We start from the raw sequence: 18,969 nt of genomic DNA on the forward strand, positions 1-18,969 counted from the left end.
AAAATGGCGCGTTTCATTATTCTATTCTTTTTATGTAAAGTGTATGAACTACTGCAATGTCTATTGATATACACATACTTAGCATTATCATCGTTTAAAAGCGTACTCATAATTAGATATAAAATTGGACTAAGCAGTTTTAAAGAAATTTCTGAAGAAGCAGCAAAGCAGATTGATTATTAAATTCATTGAACTATTTATCAATAATGAAAAAGGATATGTGGAATTTGTTTTCAGACTCCAAAATGTTAGTATATTTAATCAATTGATTTCAATAAACATGTAGGTTGTGTATGAACATACAAAACACAACTTCGAGTAAATCCTGTATATCCATATCCATGACTGAAACTATATAGTCATTTAAGTTATCTGTAACTAATAGAATTGCGTATTTACGACTATAGGACTACCTAGTATTTACATCGGAGTGGGATTATAATATATATAAGTTGAATAGTAAAATTACATGAAGTTCTTTCCTTTTATTCATATAAGATAAAATCTCAAATCCAATCATTTTGATATGTAGAAATTATTGAATAATGATCGTTGTTATTTTTTTAAAAATATTAATCAAAATTGAATCAACGTTCCTGTAATGAAAAAGATTGACTGAAAGGGTGATCCAGTCGAATTTTTTTCAGAAACGCACCTTTTCTCGTAATAACGATATCTTTTCTCGTAATAACGAGAAAATTAACTCGTAATAACGAGATCTTTTCTCGTAATAACGAGAAAATTATCTCGTAATAACGAGATCTTTTCTCGTAATAACGAGATAATTATCTCAAAATAACGAGATCTTTTCTCGTTATAACGAGATCTTTTCTCGTAATAACGAGATAATTAACTCGTAATTACGAGATCTTTTCTCGTAATAACGAGATAATTAACTCGTAATAACGAGATCTTTTCTCGTAATTACGAGATAAAAATATTTTTTTTGTGGCCCTATTCGGCTTTCGTAATTTCAACGTCAGAAGCTTAACATTTAAAAAGGAAAGTGAATTTTCTCTGACGTGCACAAATGTTTGTGTCCCTTTGCAAAAAAGAAACCAACGAACTAAATGTAGTTGACAGTCGGTTATCTCTAACAAATAGGGAAATTTGTCATGCAATTTTAGAATGAGGAAGTTATTTCTATGCATTTAGGAAGTGGTTAAATCTGAAAGATCTAATATAAAGAAAGTTTCCAAAGTTGTCTGTTTCCTGGTCATTCATAAGAGTTGCTACATGTAAGACAGTCATTGGAGGAAATAATGATTATGGTCACTATTAGGTGAACAACAACGTGAGTACATGTACTAGTATGTTTTTTTTTATATATGTGTGTTTGAAATAGTTATCAATAAAAAGTATAACTTTCAAATGGCAGATTCTTTGTCTCAAGAGGGCAGAGACATTTTTAAAGGTTGGAGAACGGAAACTCCTAAGGTCGTTTACGAGTGCTCGCTTGAGTTATAATACCAAATAATATAATTTTGGCGAAAAGCAACAGAACTATAGATCTCTCTCTCTCTCTCTCTCTCTCTCTCTCTCTCTCTCTCTCTCTCTCTCTCTCTCTCTTCTTTTTTCACTGAGTCCAAGAAGTTCATTGTCACATCTTCCGTACTTTTTTATGTCTTCACTCTAAAAATAAGAGCTCCCGGGAGAAGTTCTGACGATAACTACAAGATTTCCAAAGCCTTTAATGAGAAGAAATGAGAATGAATTAAGTGTCATTTACCACGAGCTCCGGGAACAACCGCAGTGAAAGTTTGAAAATTAAATTTTCAACGAGTGTGAGTTAGATGATGTAAATGTAAACAGAGCATCCTCATTAATCACAGAGAGATTTCTCTTTGAACATGCATAGTTAAAAAGACTAACGTGTTTAGCATGCTGTCAGCGCAAGATAATTAGTGCAAATTGACTTAGATTTGTTGATCAAGAATTGATTGACAACAAAAGCTGACGGGACATTCTTGCAACACGCTGTATGTTCATTTGGGATATAATGGATTTTCAAATCTTTCATCACCAGTAAATTATTCACGTTACGGGACAAAATCAATAGAGTGGATAGATATTACATTTTACAAGCAACTCCTGTTTTGTAGTGATATCCGAGGAACAGGCCACAGGGTTGCAATTCTGAAAGCCTAAAAGTTGAACATCAGTAGGATGCCATTTGAAGATAATTAATCATACACATTAATATTAATTGTTAAAATGTTTAGCTAACTCGCTAAGCAAAATACAGAGGAGAAATGATCAGTTATATTTTTAAAAAGGCATATGTATAATTTATAGATCAAATATACTTTCTAAATATGAAGTAATATAAACTTTTTTTAAAATAGAAATTAACAATAAAATGCGCGTTCGACTGGAAACTCTCGAAGGTGCTTTTTTTTTTTTCACATATGTCTGGATCCTGTGATATAATATTTTGTTTCGCCAGTATAACAGTGATATCTTATGGAGATTCTTGTGATTTAGCCTGCGTTGTTTGCGTTGTTTGCAACTTTGTCATCGACGTCAAGTAGATAAGATCGCTCACGGGTACGTTACTTCTCCAATTTGACCATTATGATGTGCAGATGAAGTCTCTACTAATCTATGTGTGTTACCAGTTGCATCATTGGGGGGGGGGGGTGCCCTGTACAAAACTAAGAAAATTACTTTGAAAACGCCCGTCCAATTGCAAACAATTTAACAACTGGATTATAGACACTCACTTACTTCATCCAGTCGATCATCTATTAACGCCACTCAAAGTTTCGCATATCAGAAATACAAATATACATATACTGGTATTGACCTACTCAAAGTCAGTGCTAACCGATTATTGATCACATTTTAGTGGTGTGTCTGTATCAATGAATGTATATCTACTAATGGCAGAAATCATTTTTAATAATTGATATTCAGTGTGATATATCCATTCACTGTTGTAAAAATAGCCATCTCAGTACATTATCGATCTATCGGCTGCAGATCTTCAATGTATGCACGGTCGTGAATCCTTCCACCAGAAATCTCCCTAAGCCAGGTAGATTTTACACCAACTTCTTATCTTATTGTTACTCTACAATGGTTGTTCGAAATAACAATCCCGCCAAGACTTCAAAACTTCCGCCGTTAAAAAAGATTCTCCATTACATTGTTTCTGAGCCAAGGCGCGGTTGAAGTGATTTTACTTTCTAGCAGCGATCCATGACATTTTTTATATACTTATTCAAAAACATCAATCACAAAAGCCAAAACTACAGCATGATTTCATTTTCAAATCGAAGATTATATATGATCTTTGTTCTTATTATAATACATGTTGAACTATGATATGGCTTAAATCAAAATGAACGAGAGAATTAAGAGGCACTTTCCATTAAAGATTGAATTTTATAAAAGTCAATAATAGCTGTGCTATGGATGAAGTATTTAAGGAATATTGACGATGTGATCATTCTTTTGATCTAGGGCTTAATTGTGGTTGTTCACTTTATTACTAAAGCTCAAGCGCTCTCTCTCTCTCTCTCTCTCTCTCTCTCTCTCTCTCTCTCTCTCTCTCTCTCTCTCTCTCTCTCTCTCTCTCTCTCTCTCTCTCTCTCTCTCTCTCTCTCTCTCTCTCTCTCTCTCTTATTTTCGCATAGAATTTTCAATTTCGTTTTTTCAATATTGGATTTTCACTTTTGTTATAGATATAGATATCCCCGAGAGATCGCTACCCTGATAAAATTTCTTTTAATCTACGAGATTTGATATTTTTAAATCTGACGACAACATGTTTTTCTGGTTTTACAGACCTGCAGTAAAATAGTAGTCTTTTGGGTGGCAGCATCACGCCTCATAGCCATAAACTGGAATTATCTTATGCGTCCCCTAGGCATAGAGTATTGATCAGTTGATCAAACAGATTGTCACCTCACACACGCATCGTCACCATTCGTTGTCAGCCGCCCTCACCGGATAGCAGGCTACGTCCGATAAGCAAGGCTTAATTTTAAATGTTTAAAAGGTAAGAAAATATTGAAATCTCTTACTCATCTTCTATTTATGCGCTGATAAGTTTTTAAGTTTCGTATCGGGATTCTTCCCCCGCACGATATATCGTCGTCGCTGACTCGCGCGTCGGTTTGCAGCGATCGGCACCACGCCCCCGTCTATACGCTAGTCACTGAGAGCCACGGCAATATTTTGTTATTTCTCCATGAACGGATCTTGTTTTTAGTTCGGTTTACTATCAGTTAAAAAGTGACGCTTAACATTGATGAAAATCTCCCCAGATGCAATGTTTTTTTATCGTGCTTAGTTGAATACTTGACAGAACCGAGGGTAAGTTGTCTTAATTTTATTTTACAACAAATCAAACAAAGAAAAATTAAAGACGTCAAAAAATTAACGGTACTTTAACCATCGTTGATTCGTAATTGCCACCCAAGAATGCTGTAGATCTCGGCGAAATATGCAACAATCGGTGGGTTTGTTTCCATACACAAGGACCTAGATTATTGTAGTTTTCCTGTATGGACTTCCTCGTGTTACTGTGGTATTTATGTATACAACATGAAATAACAACAGTCTGACGACTGTGTAAAGATTATCGCACAATGCAATAATTATGCTTCCTATTTCGGTTTGCATTACTACTTGATGATGTCGGTCGGTGCTTGTTAGAGTACAATGTATTTGATAGCCTATAACTAAGGTTCGGCTACATCGGTACGGACACGCCCTTTTGGCTGCATGTACATGTATGTATGTATTCACCTACACATCTATATAATTGCAATTGCATAGTGTACTACATGTAGCTTGCAAATGCTTTTTTTCATGTTTAGTATGAATCATCGTGTTCATTCAATTTTCTGGTTAGACCTAGATTGGTTAATAACTTGTATGAAATGTATTGACATCGATCAGAACATATGTACATAAACTTATCTACCGCTGCCCTAGATATTCAGTAATTCAGGATTTTTACAGAAATCCTACCAATATCTCGCATTCCTGAATCACTCGAGCAGATCTTTCAAAGCAAGACTAACCACTCATTCATTTATTTAATCTAAAAACGTTCGCAGTCTGTGTACCTATTACGTAATTCATTTTGGTTCAATTTACTACAGTAAGATAATTTCATTTAGGATTACGGAGTCTTATGGGTCTCTTTGTGTACTACCTTTAACGTCGTCAGAATGTAAACAAAAATCTTTTCGTTTATTTGATATGATCGTAAATCTTTTGCCTACTCTATGTGTAAACGCATTTCTTCAATGATATTTTCTCATTAGGAAGGGTGTAGAATTGTTGAAATACAAAGCTTTGCGACTTAATTACGTGCATGTACGTTACGACAAAGTCACTGTTTTGGGTATAGGGAGGGCGAAGGTGGGGGGTGGGATGCATGTTGAACGTACAAACGCGGGAGTTGCTAAGGGGATGCAATACGAATAGAACGGGTGTGCCGACCATACACCTGTCCTTATATCAACTGGTAAACACAAACAAACAAGCCAGGTAATAAACCAAGAATCTGGGTCAAAGGCCCAGTAATTACCTGGAGGAATCCTCCGCGCTGTGTTTCCTCTGGCCCTGTCTGTTCATTACAACGTTTTTTAAAATCATTTAATTACCCTTCATTTGGTAGTACATGTTATGCATGGTATGAAATGTCATGTTATTCAATTGTTATGAAAAACTGGGGGGGGGGGGGGGGGGAGAGAAAAGAAAACTCTTCTGACATGACAACGTTATTGTTCAACGATATTAAAATTTTGAAAAATACAATTGCCCACCAGAGTCAACAATCCTAGATTTACAGACGATGGGACTACTTACTTGTTTTCTTGTTTTATAAATAATCGTCATCGTTCAGTTGACGATGACCCATACGATCAGAATTTTCCGCCCTGAGGGATACGAACTGACCAACCATATCTCCATTTCCAAGGAAGCACCATAGTTTGTAACATATGGTTAGCTTAAAACGACTGTCATTTACATGTAATCGCTTGTAACAAATTAAACGAAACTGATTTTTATCAAAAGATTGTCTATCTTGGCAGACGAAATAATGTTGATGAAAACGTGGATCTATTGTAACTAATTTTCTTCACTTAAGCTATAGACTCTATACACTATATATGTATTTTCTACATTGGCCTTATAAAGTGCAAGCAGTATAAAAACAAGGCGTGTGATGAATTAGATACCTATATTATTCATGTATGTACTCTTACACGTGTGCATTTAGTATACAAGCCCACGTTTATTATATTTTTCTGTACTTCAAATAGTTTTATACCCCTAGAAACAGTTAATATAACCACCCCCATCGATCATCAAAAGTGCCAGGGCTCTCACAACACTTACTGGGATCAAATAGATAAGTATTATGCATTTTGAGTCACTGTCAATGTGACGACATCAAAGAAAGTTAGGTTCCTTGTTGACATATGATAAAACATGATTTTTGTGGGCGGGGGCGTGTGTAAATTTCTCAAATATATTCATATCATTATCGTCAAGTGCAATCTATCGACCGTATTAAGGTGGAGACACCAAACCAAATAGTCGTAGCGTATTTGGTTTAGATTTTGCTTACGGTGTGCACCCATGTATTAAGAATTAGGGCTGCTTTACATCATGTGGTGTCGTCAGCTTGTAAAAATTAGAGACTTGCAACAAATTTGAATGTTTTAACAGAATTAATGGATCATTAACTGACTAAGGAATGCAAATTAATACTCATGTCACTTTGACAAAAATTATTTCATGATTCTCGTATGAATTTGAGAAATGACGCATGGGTCAATGCTTAAAATCCATGCCCAACATTTTTACAGAGTAATGCAGATGTCCGGAGGTAAAACTTGTCAATGAGAGAGGAAACACAGAATTTTGATATGCATGTACAAATTCACCTGTTACGTTCAAGTATAACTGCCGTTTACAAGGAAACGAGAAAATCAATCAAAAACTGCTTTTCAAATTTGAATTAAAATCTGCTTGCAACCAGTACATGTTGGTGTACATGTTTATCTGTAATCAAGTGTTTCCTTACAGTTCGAACCCCTTTTTATGCGGCAGTGTAATAAATTTACACCATGTTACATAATGATATTTGATTTTGGTCAATTGTCCTTTACTGTCTCGTTCTAATTTTGTTTTTAACGAGTCCAAAGTTTTGTTTTACGCATATCAATTTTGATTTTGAATTTTTCTTTTTCTCTCTCTTTTTTTTTAAAACACACTGCATTATTTTGTAAAAACGCTAAAGCGAATCGAGAACTTAAGGTGGTGTGGGACACACCCCATATTGTGACGTAGTTCTGATCGAAATGGGTTAGAGTGTTAACAACGAATCTGCATGTCATGAAACAAATTTTTGGGGTAAATATTGTAAAATTTTATAACGGTGAAAGTATTTTGATTATAGTGTACTTTTATCCACATTAATATCGACAGGTGTCCCATACCTCCTTAACAATTGGTGGTAAATGTAAACATCCTGTTTGATTGTTACCAAAGGATCTGTGTAAAATGGTCTCGTCAGTTGATGATAAAATGGCTAAATACATACAAAGGACATGGACTCCGGACGACAATATACATAGAATACCCTTTTATGATTATCTGAAAAAACAATAGCGTGTATTGATTGTATATTAACATTCGCAAAATGATATTGTCTTACTCTAAGTAGTTTTTATTAGAGTCCCACAGTATTATTGTGTTCGCCTGCGGGAGATATCGACAGTTCCTATTCCATATCGTCCTCACATTACCGGGAATTTTTATGACTATGTCTATTGGGAAATAATTGCTGACCATTACTTCCTGTACGATTATTCCTGTTGCGAATACCACAATAACGAGAGACATATTTTGTTCACATACTGAGAATAGATCATCTCATTCAACTAGTTTTTGGCGTTGGCGACAACAGAATCAGGAAAAGTGTCATAATATGTGCATCGATCCCTGGGTCCATTCAACCCGGGTCCAATCAAATGAGAATTAGATTTTCTTTTTAATAGAAATAAAGAATGTTAGTACGTTGCATGCATCCGACAATAACTTCAACCGTGAACCATACCTCTCATTAACAATATACCTAATTAGTGTTGTTTATTAATTACTAGTAATATGTATGAATAGACTTTGATTTGTAAACCTTATTATTATGAGAATTGAATGCCTTCAACATTAATCATTGAAAGTGACAAGGTCCTTTGTCTCGTCATGTCTATAGAAGGGACCTAATCCATTTGCATTGATAGCCTGATATACTTTTCTCAAGGGAAATATTGAGGGCAATTAGATACAGAATCATAGAAGAGAACGTTTATCTTATAATTTTGTATACAATCAATAACGATATGTCTTCTTTTCTCTTTCAGTAAAGACAAACACAGAAACTGAATCAAAATGGCTAACAACACCACGGCAGCGCCCGTGATCTCCCCAGGATGTGCAACCTTGGATGTGAATAACTACACGTGCTCGTCTGCACTCCTCTTGCCCATCATCAACGAGTACACGTGGGCCCCTGGAACAAGAGCCTTTCTGTATTTGCTTACTATGGTATGGTGCTTCCTTGGAGTTGCCCTTATTGCTGATGTGTTCATGTGTGCCATTGAAAAGATTACATCCAAAACAGCGAAAGTCCGGATTCCCGACCAGAATGAGCCGGACGGTTTTAGGATGATTGAGGTCAAAGTTTGGAACGATACTGTTGCGAATCTAAGTCTACTGGCTCTTGGAACCAGCGCACCTGAAATTCTGCTGTCGGTCATTGAAATTATTGGGAGGGGCTTCGAATCCGGAGAGTTGGGTCCAGGGACAATTGTTGGATCAGCGGCTTTTAATCTTTTGGTGATATCCGCAATATGCATATTTTCGATTCCAGATGGGGAAATTCGAAAAATATCCAATATGAGAGTGTTCGGTTTAACAACCTTCAGCTGTATCTGGGCGTACGTCTGGTTGTCTCTGGTCATTCTTGTAATTTCGCCAGGCGTGGTGGACCTTGCTGAATCTATTATTACCTTTTTGATGTTCCCTGCTCTCATAATCGGGGCATACCTGATTGACAAGAGGCCATGCATGAAGAAAGAAGAAGTAGTGGAAAATGGAATGGTTGGAATTTCTCTGGGTAAGTTCGAGTTATCCCCCGTATTTAAACGCAACTGAAGTATGTGTAATCAATGTCTTTTATTTCCTTGAGAGGGAAGACGAACATGAATTAAGATATCAAACAAACTAGCTCATTACAGGGTCCGTTATTTTCGTCGTTTGTACTGCTGGTAAGTCCTGCTAGTTGGTTTGCCATGATGTGGTCGCATCAATTTCAACGGGTTATATTGATTGTCTGTTTTCCGCCGAAAAATTGTTGATTAGCTAAAGTCTACCTTGCAAATAGAATGTTTCATGCTTCAATTATTCCCAAAAGACGTTAGATCTTTTGAGGCGTAAGCCTCCTCTCAATCCCTTTATCATTTAGTTTCTTGGAAGCATGGCAAAACGAATTAATTAAGCTTAGAAGTTGTTCATCTTTTCATCCAGTATTCAGTTAATTTTGTGCGTGTTGGGAGAACATTCTGAACCTGATGAATAAAGAGCATATCATTGATTTCAATTTGATATTAAAAAACAAACCGCATACCGGTATTAGTTTTTATTGTCAACAATTTATGTTTCTAAAGACATGGCTAGATTTGATGGATTAGTGATTCCCCTAGTTTTCGTGCAACTACACCAAGTGGAGGTCTCCAGTGTCCTTATTTTCCTGCGTCAATCCGGCTTATGTTATGTTTTGCCGGTTTTTACCGTCTCTCGCTCATATCTACTGTCAGCTTTTATATATACTATAAACATTTTGATGATAAAATGAAACAGCTACAAGCAAAACCAGGTTCAGAGCCCTTTAACTATAGACGTAGTAGACTTCTGAAAACAATGTTCATTGGACATTGTCCAGGTGCAATGCACGTGTATGTGTTTTGTGACCTAATTAACTGCCCACCATGTGATCGCTAGCTACACTAACGAATTTGTCTGGCAATGCATGCATTGTTGATAATAATGAAAATAATGTTTTTTAATGAAAATTGAGGGGATAAAATGCAGCAAAAATTGCTTGTCGCTCGCCCATATTCAATTCACACTAAAACGAAGACGTGGGGTCCCACTTACTTATCTATTAGTATCACTGCTGCTAATTAATGCTGCAATGTTTTTCTTTTTGTTTTAGAGGGTTATGCAAATGAGCCGTTGAATACAGGTAGCCAATCGTATTCGTCCACGTGACTTGGTTGCAGAGTTGCATGGATAGAAGACTTGTCTTATTAGAATACTCATACTATTTTGTTTTACACCAAATATTTCTACTTCTTTTTTGAAAAGAATGCTAATGATGCTTTTGATGTTGAATTTAATTAATTTTTTAAGTAGAAATATTTTGTAGAGAAAGTTGTGAAACTTTTTGTTTTCATTTATTTCGGAAATACTCGCCACTTTCTCACATGTAACTTTAATTCTTGATTATGATTTCATCTTTTACAGTAATATCTGAAGTATCTAGTAACCTTCAATAAAGCTAGAATGACGTCACATATTGATTGACGTCATTATTGTATAATTGTACTCACCCATAACTTTTCCTATTCATTCTAATCATCCTTTACGCTGGTAGAAGGCTTCCAGCATTTTGGATACAACTCTTAACTTCATTAATCACATAACGCATTTCAAGTCAAATGAATCAGAAGTTTTGATGTAAACAAATCTTTTTTATAATTTTCAATTAGTAGTATGTACGACTTAGAGTACATGTATTTCAAAAGAAAACTTCTTTTCTTACAAAAATTGTATGAAGACAACTTTCTATCAAGGCTTCTTTAAAAAAAATCTTGGAGTGCATGTTTTGCTTCTTTGTTTCATATGTTGCATAAAGTTAACGTTTAATATGCATTTTGATGTTGCACTAAACTTGAATGAGAAATAGGGTTCCCCGAACTTAAAAGATATATATACACGTAATTTAATCAAACTACAGTGCATGAATTAATAATATTCTGTATCATATATATTTTTTTATAAATTAACCACTAGCAATATAGCGTAAATATGAATAAAAATGTGCATGTATCGTAGATACATGTAAAAATAAGTCATTGAGGTATTTGCGTACCAATATTAACATGTACTCTATAAACTATTAATCAAAACTCTTTTATTTACGTATCTTTTACAAAATAAAAATAGCTCATTTTAATTTGGAATAAATTGAAATTTGACGGTCAAATTTAACTTTTAATTTAAACTCCATTAAAAAAAATGGGAAATTTGATAATCTATGCAAAAATTATGTAGATATGTGCTAATCTAGTCTGTCATTTCATATTCAATGGTTTAGGCGATACCTCAAGTGTTACCATCATCCCTAAAGGTAATGTTCGAATAGTAATCTCGTGTGTTACAGAAAACCCTATTTCTCATAAAGTAATGGTTGCTTTCTGTTTGTTTTATCAAAGGTAACAAGATTTATTTCTTAACATTCATATTTGCTTTTCGATTGTTTTGGGTTGGTCAAATTAATATTATTTTCTGTGCGATGTGAACACATGTATAGAAAATTTCATTTTTAAAAAGAATAATTTTGAACAAATAATTCATGGAAGTGTGCATCTGGGATTTTGATAATCTGCCATGTCGTCAATCATTAATTTTATTTATAGTTTATGGAACCGGTTAAAAATTCATAATGATATACTGTTGTATTTCTAGAGGAAAAACCAGAAACCCCCGTTGACCACGACCAATCGCACAAAAACTTGCTGAAACTAGCCAAGGTAACATTTTACTGACACAAGTTTATCCCCACCGAATGTGCATGTTTTTGTCGACCAAGCCACCCTCTCAAGTCAGATAAAATTAAGGTGTGAACAGTGTCACTCCACTGATACTTGCTAGTTCTTTAATGAGATATTTGAGCAATTTTCAAAGGTTGAATCCAGTCTTACAGAGATCTAACTGTTATTTATAGAAGATATTGTGACAAAGCGTGGGTTCGAATTGTTGCTAAACATAGGGTCGTCTAAAACCCGAACGTTCAGTCTAAATGCATCGGGGCAGTAGAGAGAAAAGATACATATTGCTTTTTTCCGAGTTTATTTCAAGAGAGACGTTCTTTAAGTGAGTAATGACGTGTTGATGTGGGAGGGGGGACTCTCCAAGGAACGGGTCTAGAAAACGTTTGTATTTAGTCGCCGATATAGTTAAAAAGAAGGATAAACTTCTCCTATCAATAATTAATCTTTCCCTTTTTCATTTCTAAATACAAAATATATACCTTAGTATTTCAGTCGGCGAACATATTGGTCAGTAATCATAGGTTGTTTATCATTCTCAAATCTACAAGCATAATAAAGGCCAAGAGCTTATTAGTTACAATATCAGATGGAGAGATGCTTTTACTTTTTTTTCTGTCTCTACATATCTCGGTCTATCTATTTCAAAACACGTGAAATTGGCTTTGAGAGTTGTAGGTAAAGAAGCATCCATTACATAGTCTCTTTCAAGCAACCATGCACACACGTGGATATACACTTCAATTGTTAGGAGGTGATGTAACATCGCGAAAGATACAAAACATTCACAGCTTAGGAATTCGGATGCCTGCCAGTCATCAGATTTTTATAACTGTCTGTGTAAATAAATATGTGGAATGGGGACAAAGAGGCAGAAACTGAAAATTTTCCTAGGGGACGGGGGGGGGGGGGGGAGGTTGTTCCGATGGAGGGTTTATTTTGCTTGGTTGGGTCTGGAGTTTGGAGTAAAGGTTCCAAGGCCCATTATCATTACCTTAACTCTGTGTTACCCCCTGCCCTGGAAAATTCGTGCATTGGGGGTAAGCGTTTTGTTTCCAACCCTCACAAACAATCTGAAAAAATTCACGATTTACTGTGGTTTCATTAATATTCAAGGGTATCAATTTTCGTGGATAAAGTGAAAATCACAATTTCAAGGATACGTTTATTCGTGGCCAGTGACACTATCAATACAAAATGTTAATAGAAATTGTACTTCAATGAACATTTAATTTCGTGGATCAACTTATTAACGAAATCCACGAAAATTGGTCTTCAACGAATATTGATGAAACCACAGTACCTGGGATAGAGTGAACCCTATTGATTTTCTCGACTGCAGGATCAACAAACCATTAGCGTGACTTCTCATCAGAGAATGAATACTTTACAAATTATCTCCAGAAAATGAGGAAACAGTATCTATTACACTTGTACAAAAGGAATGGAAGTTGTTGACTTGCCGAATGAAAGGTTTATATGGCAATTTTTCAGCGACGCTAGTCATTGTATTTTCAAACAAAATCGCTTGAAAGAAAAAGAATTTGGGAAATGTTAGGGGCAGAATTATTTTGGAAAGTAGAGATATCTATTTGCTATTTGCAAAGAAAATTACCAACTATCAACAATTTGTTAACGTAAACAAAATTTGAAAAGTTACTCGCAATTCAAATGGGATAGAATCGAAGCACACTTGCTAAAGCTTTGTCAAGGATATAAATAAAATTTCCCCGGGAGACTCGTTCGTTACGTATGGATGATTTGGGTTGCCCAGTGGAGACACGCTATCTGCAAAAAAAAAGATAGTTAAATATTTCATTGCATAAGGCAGAAATGATACCTTATTGGCGGTCTGTAGTAATAATTGAACGGGGCATGTGAAGAAGCAAAGACAATTGTTTTGTATTATTTATTGAGATAGATTCTAATCATCGGGAGCCTTCCATGAAAACTGTTTTGTGTCGATTTTTGATCCAGTTTTCAAATTAATGACTGTTTAGGGATGTCGTGTCAACAGTAGTCATTTACTCATGTTTCTCGTCCATGATTTTTTTAAAAATACATTCGGAATGTCGATATAAAAATGTTTTGTATTTCAATTATGTTCCAGCCCAGTTCCTCCGTCGCTACTTTTCTCCTTTAAATTACACAATTATATATATAGATTTTTTTTGCGTTAAATGAACATCATTGTTTGCAACTTTACAGATGTGCATCTTTGTTGTAACCAAGCATTGATTTACACAAATCAAAGAGAATTGCGACAGCTACATAAAAGCAAGAAACTTTGTCTCATTTTAAATTATCGTTTGTGTTAATTCAGGAATTGGGACATGAATCCTTGGATCAAGGAATACCTCCCGAGGAAGCCGCTAAGATTGTTGCAGCAAAACTGTCGGAAAAAGAGCACCACAGCAGGATGTGGTACCGAATCAACGCCACGAGAAACATGTCTGGTGGAAAGAAACTCACGCCACAAGTTTTCTCAGCATTCAAAGACGTAAGATATAATTACCCCTGAGTCTACACTATTACGTAATCATTATTAGAACTGTCAATTCATATTATTATTATAATCTTAATATTAAGAAAAAAACAATATGCAGCAAAGTTTTCTCGCTCCCCTACTAGTATTTCACAAATATCCAATACATCGAAAGTTTATCCATGTATGCAAACTTTATGTTAAAAAAACTGACGCATTTTTTTCAAGAAATATATTAAACTCAAAAGGAACTAAAAAGTCCACACATTTCAAGAAATAATTAGCCATAATAGAAATGACATATGTCCGCGTATGTTTGCCTCAATAGTAGCTACGTATGTAAAATACCGATTATCATTCAGTATTTTAATTAAATTATAAAAGTTAACAACTTTTCCATTTTTTTTTTTATTGATTTCTTTTCATTTCATTCCATGAACAGAAGGTACGAGTACAATTTTGACTTGTTTTCATCTACATAAGGGTGGGGATACCTTCTTTTTGCGTAATTAGTCCGATCATGTGCGTGCGTCTTATGAAATATTTCTTCTTTCAACGAAAACTTTCCTATTTTAAATGTACTTGTACTCATTCGTTTGTGTTTTCCAACCAGTGCCTGATACATTTTCTTACCTCTTCTATGCAAGAGTCAGATATCTATTTTTCTTGTTGTGATAAATCGATTTTTTCTCCATGACATGCAATCATTAAAACTGCATGAACCTATTTCTTAGTATATATGTACTAGTATTCGTATAGAAAATTCCTCAGAAATATTTGTTATGTTTTTATTTTGCGTTATTGCACCACTATAGGCGTAAACATACACTTTTATTTTGTTTCAGTAGCAATTTTTTGATATAATTATGCTGTAGGCATAATTATTAAAAATAAATACACTGTAATAGTTTTAAGTCGTTTGAATTCACTTTTGAAATAAATTTCATATTTTGCAAAACACATTGATATTTAATAAACAACGGTAAATTAAGATAATTCTAAGTTTACTAGTGTCTCCAGCAATATATCTTTAACACAAGTAAGCCAACGTTCGTTTTGATATGGACTTTTAGCTGTATGACCACACCAAGTTGCCAGAAGATGAAAAAGCAGACAGCAAAATGGCTCTTACTACAAAGGACCATACAGCAGGTGGAACCAAAGCTGTGGTGGAGTTCACTGCCGCCACATTGTCCGTTCTAGAGAATGAAAAGAAGGTCCGCATCGGGATAAGAAGATACGGCAAAATGGACACCCCTGCTACAGTCCGGTAACTTAACACTAACGTTACCTTTTGCAACGTATTAGACTGTCTGCATACAATTTAGGTACTATTAAAATAGAGTTGTGGGACCTTTATTAGAGTTTTAATCGTTTGATCGTTGCAGAGTTGAAACAATAAACGGCACAGCTACGGCACCCGAAGACTACATTCACTTGGAGGAAGATGTACACTTCGCCGTCAACGAGCAACTGCGCCAGCTGTACGTGGAAATAATTGACGACAACGAATGGGAGCCTGACGAGTTCTTCTTCGTCAAACTCTCACTTCCTGAAAAAGAGGAGAATGAGGACATAGTTCTAGGAAATATCTCAATTACGCAAGTCACAATCATCAATGATGACGGTAGGTCCTATTTCATATATCATTTGTTCTCTCAATATTAAAATAATTCTCGTTTTATTGCTTGTCACGAAATTCTGATGTAGCGAGCAGAAACCATGTATGCTCATGGATTTTTCAATAACCATCGTAATAATTCAGACCAATACTAGATGAAATTACACTCTTTATTGGAAGAAATCTAGAAAAAAGTTAATTATCAGTATGTAACGTTTCCTATACAGAGCCGGGAAAATTGGAGTTTGCTAAACCTAGCATCATTGCAAAGGAAAGCAGCAGACGTGTGCGAATTCCAGTCAACCGTATTAATGGCGCCGATGGTCACGTGTCAGTTGCGTGGAAAACAAAAGATATCACTGCAATTAGTGGAAAAGACTACCAGGGAGGAGAGGGAGTGCTGAAGTTTGACCACGGAGAGACTTGCCGTACCATCGACATTGAGATATTTGATAGCATGGTACATACATGTATTTAATAAACTGTATATCTAGAACATGTAACTTACTTAAAAAACTATACTTTTAACTGTAAAATACAAGGACTTTTAGCATACATGTACATGTATTTGTGCAATTAAGCGGTGTCGCTCTTTTAGAAACCAGAGAGAGACGAAAGTTTCCAAGTCGACCTCGGAGAATGTGATGGTGGAGCAGAGCTTGGAAAAATCAAGAAAACGATAATCACAATAGTCAACGATGAAGGTATGTATAACTATTCTTACCCATTTGATACAGTACAATATGTTGCATTCATGTGCGTAATGTTCAGCGAACCTGGATAGGTGTATACTTTTCTACAATTACAAACTTATCGATATACTGTTTACTTTCCCAGAATTCAACGGTTTGGTGAGTAGGATTGTGAACCTGACCAAAGCTAACATGGACGCTCTACAGCTGGAAGATTCCACTTGGGTCACCCAGATGAAAAACGCTATGAACGTCAACGGAGGGGATATAGAGAACGCCACTTTCATCGACTATTTGTTACACTTTCTCACCTTCTTTTGGAAGGTAGATCTTTTGAATAGTCATGCCTGCACATGAATTATCTTGCCATAATCGATAAAAATACATGAGGAATATAATTATGCCTCTTATTCTATAGGTTTGGTTTTCTGGTCAATAAAGTTGTATGGATTTACTTATTTCGTTGACAGATCCTCTTTGCGTTAGTTCCGCCTCCAAAGTACCTAGGGGGATGGCCTGCGTTTTTCCTCTCCCTGGCAGTGATTGGTCTTATGACCGCCATCATTGGAGATCTCGCTACTCTGTTCGGATGTCTTGTCAATCTGGACGACAGTATTACTGCCATTACTCTCGTTGCCTTGGGAACCAGTATGCCGGATACGTTTGCCAGTAAACAGGCTGCAGTCGGCGAGAAGACGGCAGACAGCTCAATAGGGAATATAAACGGAAGTAACTCTGTAAACGTCTTCCTAGGTCTGGGCCTGCCCTGGCTCATGGCGTCCATCTACCACATGACACAGGTAAAGAAATAGGAGAGAGAGAGAGAGAGAGAGAGAGAGAGAGAGAGAGAGAGAGAGAGAGAGAGAGATTTGCATATAAAGCCATTAATAAATCATCAGTGTACAGTGTATATAGTTTAAGCCACGTTACCTCGCAAAATACGTTTAATTACATTGTAATTGTATAAAATTATGTATCTTTAGAAAACAATTAAGATCAGCTGCAAAAATACCTTTCTATTACAATACAAGATATTCACATTTGTGATTTTTACAGGGCACAGTGTTTACAGTCCCGCCAGGATCCCTCGGATTTTCCGTCATCATTTACACCGGATGCGCAATAGCCGCCATTATTCTCTTGTTACTCAGACGATTCTTGAAGCCGTTTGGACAGGCCGAACTGGGCGGACCCAAAGGACCCAAGATTCTGAGTGCAATCATTTTGGTGTCTCTTTGGGTGTTCTATGTTCTATTGTCCGCTTTAAATTCAAAGAAAATTATCAATGTCCAAATTGGAGGCTAATTATATTTTTCAAATTTAGGAAATATTTTGAAAATAAGAAGAAAGAAAAGATTACCAACAAAATATTAAAATGTTTATGGGTACTTAAACTATGGTTTATATCTTTTTTTCAAGTTGAATGGCATTTAGGCATTGTTATTTTATATCTATGAACATTGGGATGTTAGTACATTTTGAATCAGGAATAACATTTTATTAGAATTACAAAGCAACGAACTCTACATGAAAACCTTATATTCGTATTTGGTATAAATGGTCGTTGTGGCAAAAAAATGGAACTTGATTTACTGCTTGCCGTTATGTTATAGATTCATTCTTTCCATATTACATGTACCTGTACATTTGTAAATCTTTGGTATAGTACTTACTTAAAAAACATTTTGTTTCAAATGCAAATACCGCTTGATACATGACTCTTAATATGTTAACTGTTTAAATCCCTTTTTATACACTTTTATTACTTTTATACGATTTATTTTTCTTATTAAGGGTTTTTGAATATAAAACGTCTTCAGTAATTTACAATGTGTACCGTTTTAGTTTGATGCTTTGTTTTGGAAACAGGCATCCATGTAATATGTTGGAGTAACTCTCCATGTACTAAATATATAATATTATGGTTGTGTGCAAGTTATTGTAAATATGTATTAACTCTCTACAATTTATTTTTATAAATGATTCTAGGTTAGAGCTATCTTTATTTCTGTATATTACAGTCAAATTAAATTATCATCTTATATATATAAACGAGTTTTTGTCCTTTGTATTTGATACATTTAAGGTTGCTGAATTGGGTGTCTATTAAAAATATTACTGAATGTTCAAACACACTTTTTATGCCCCCGTTCTAAGAAGGAAGGGCATATTGCTTTGCCGCTGTCTGTCGGTCGGTCGGTCGGTCCACCAACAGTTTCCGTTCATTTTCTTCGCAGAGGATGAACATATTGAAATGAAATTTGGTATACAGGTTTATCATGATAATATCTAGGTCAAGTTCGATATTGG

At 35.3% G+C, this 18,969-nt stretch overlaps 1 protein-coding gene across 7 annotated transcripts; it reads left to right on the forward strand.

Annotated features, from left to right (window-relative positions):
- Positions 1–1,007: 1,007 nt before the first annotated feature.
- Positions 1,008–18,711, forward strand: LOC128166405 (sodium/calcium exchanger 3-like). 7 transcript variants are annotated; one of them, XM_052831553.1, is made up of 13 exons: positions 1,008–1,294; positions 8,391–9,145; positions 10,244–10,273; positions 11,408–11,440; positions 11,779–11,843; positions 14,185–14,361; positions 15,420–15,616; positions 15,735–15,973; positions 16,195–16,427; positions 16,566–16,671; positions 16,805–16,983; positions 17,130–17,459; positions 17,716–18,711. In XM_052831553.1, the coding sequence occupies exons 2-13, from the start codon at positions 8,419–8,421 to the stop codon at positions 17,962–17,964; spliced, it is 2,565 nt and encodes an 854-aa protein (XP_052687513.1). In that variant the 5' UTR covers positions 1,008–1,294; positions 8,391–8,418; the 3' UTR covers positions 17,965–18,711. The 7 variants fall into 7 exon arrangements, with proteins under 7 accessions (XP_052687513.1, XP_052687508.1, XP_052687514.1 ...); XM_052831548.1 differs by lacking the exon at positions 1,008–1,294 and adding an exon at positions 3,865–4,003; XM_052831549.1 differs by lacking the exon at positions 1,008–1,294 and adding an exon at positions 4,092–4,320.
- The last annotated feature ends 258 nt before the right edge of the window (positions 18,712–18,969 follow it).

Source organism: Crassostrea angulata, chromosome 10 (assembly GCF_025612915.1).
Source record: "Crassostrea angulata isolate pt1a10 chromosome 10, ASM2561291v2, whole genome shotgun sequence".
Taxonomy (NCBI): Eukaryota; Metazoa; Mollusca; class Bivalvia; order Ostreida; family Ostreidae; genus Magallana; species Magallana angulata.

What these genes read in the sequence shown, in the direction of transcription:
- LOC128166405 (XM_052831553.1), top strand. Translation starts at nt 8,419, where the DNA reads ATGGCTAACAACACCACGGCAGCGCCCGTGATCTCCCCAGGATGTGCA. An exon ending in AAATGAGCCGTTGAATACAG is followed by an intron (nt 10,274 to 11,407) that starts GTAGCCAATCGT and finishes TCAATGGTTTAG; the next exon opens with GCGATACCTCAAGTGTTACC. An exon ending in TTGAGATATTTGATAGCATG is followed by an intron (nt 16,428 to 16,565) that starts GTACATACATGT and finishes TCGCTCTTTTAG; the next exon opens with AAACCAGAGAGAGACGAAAG.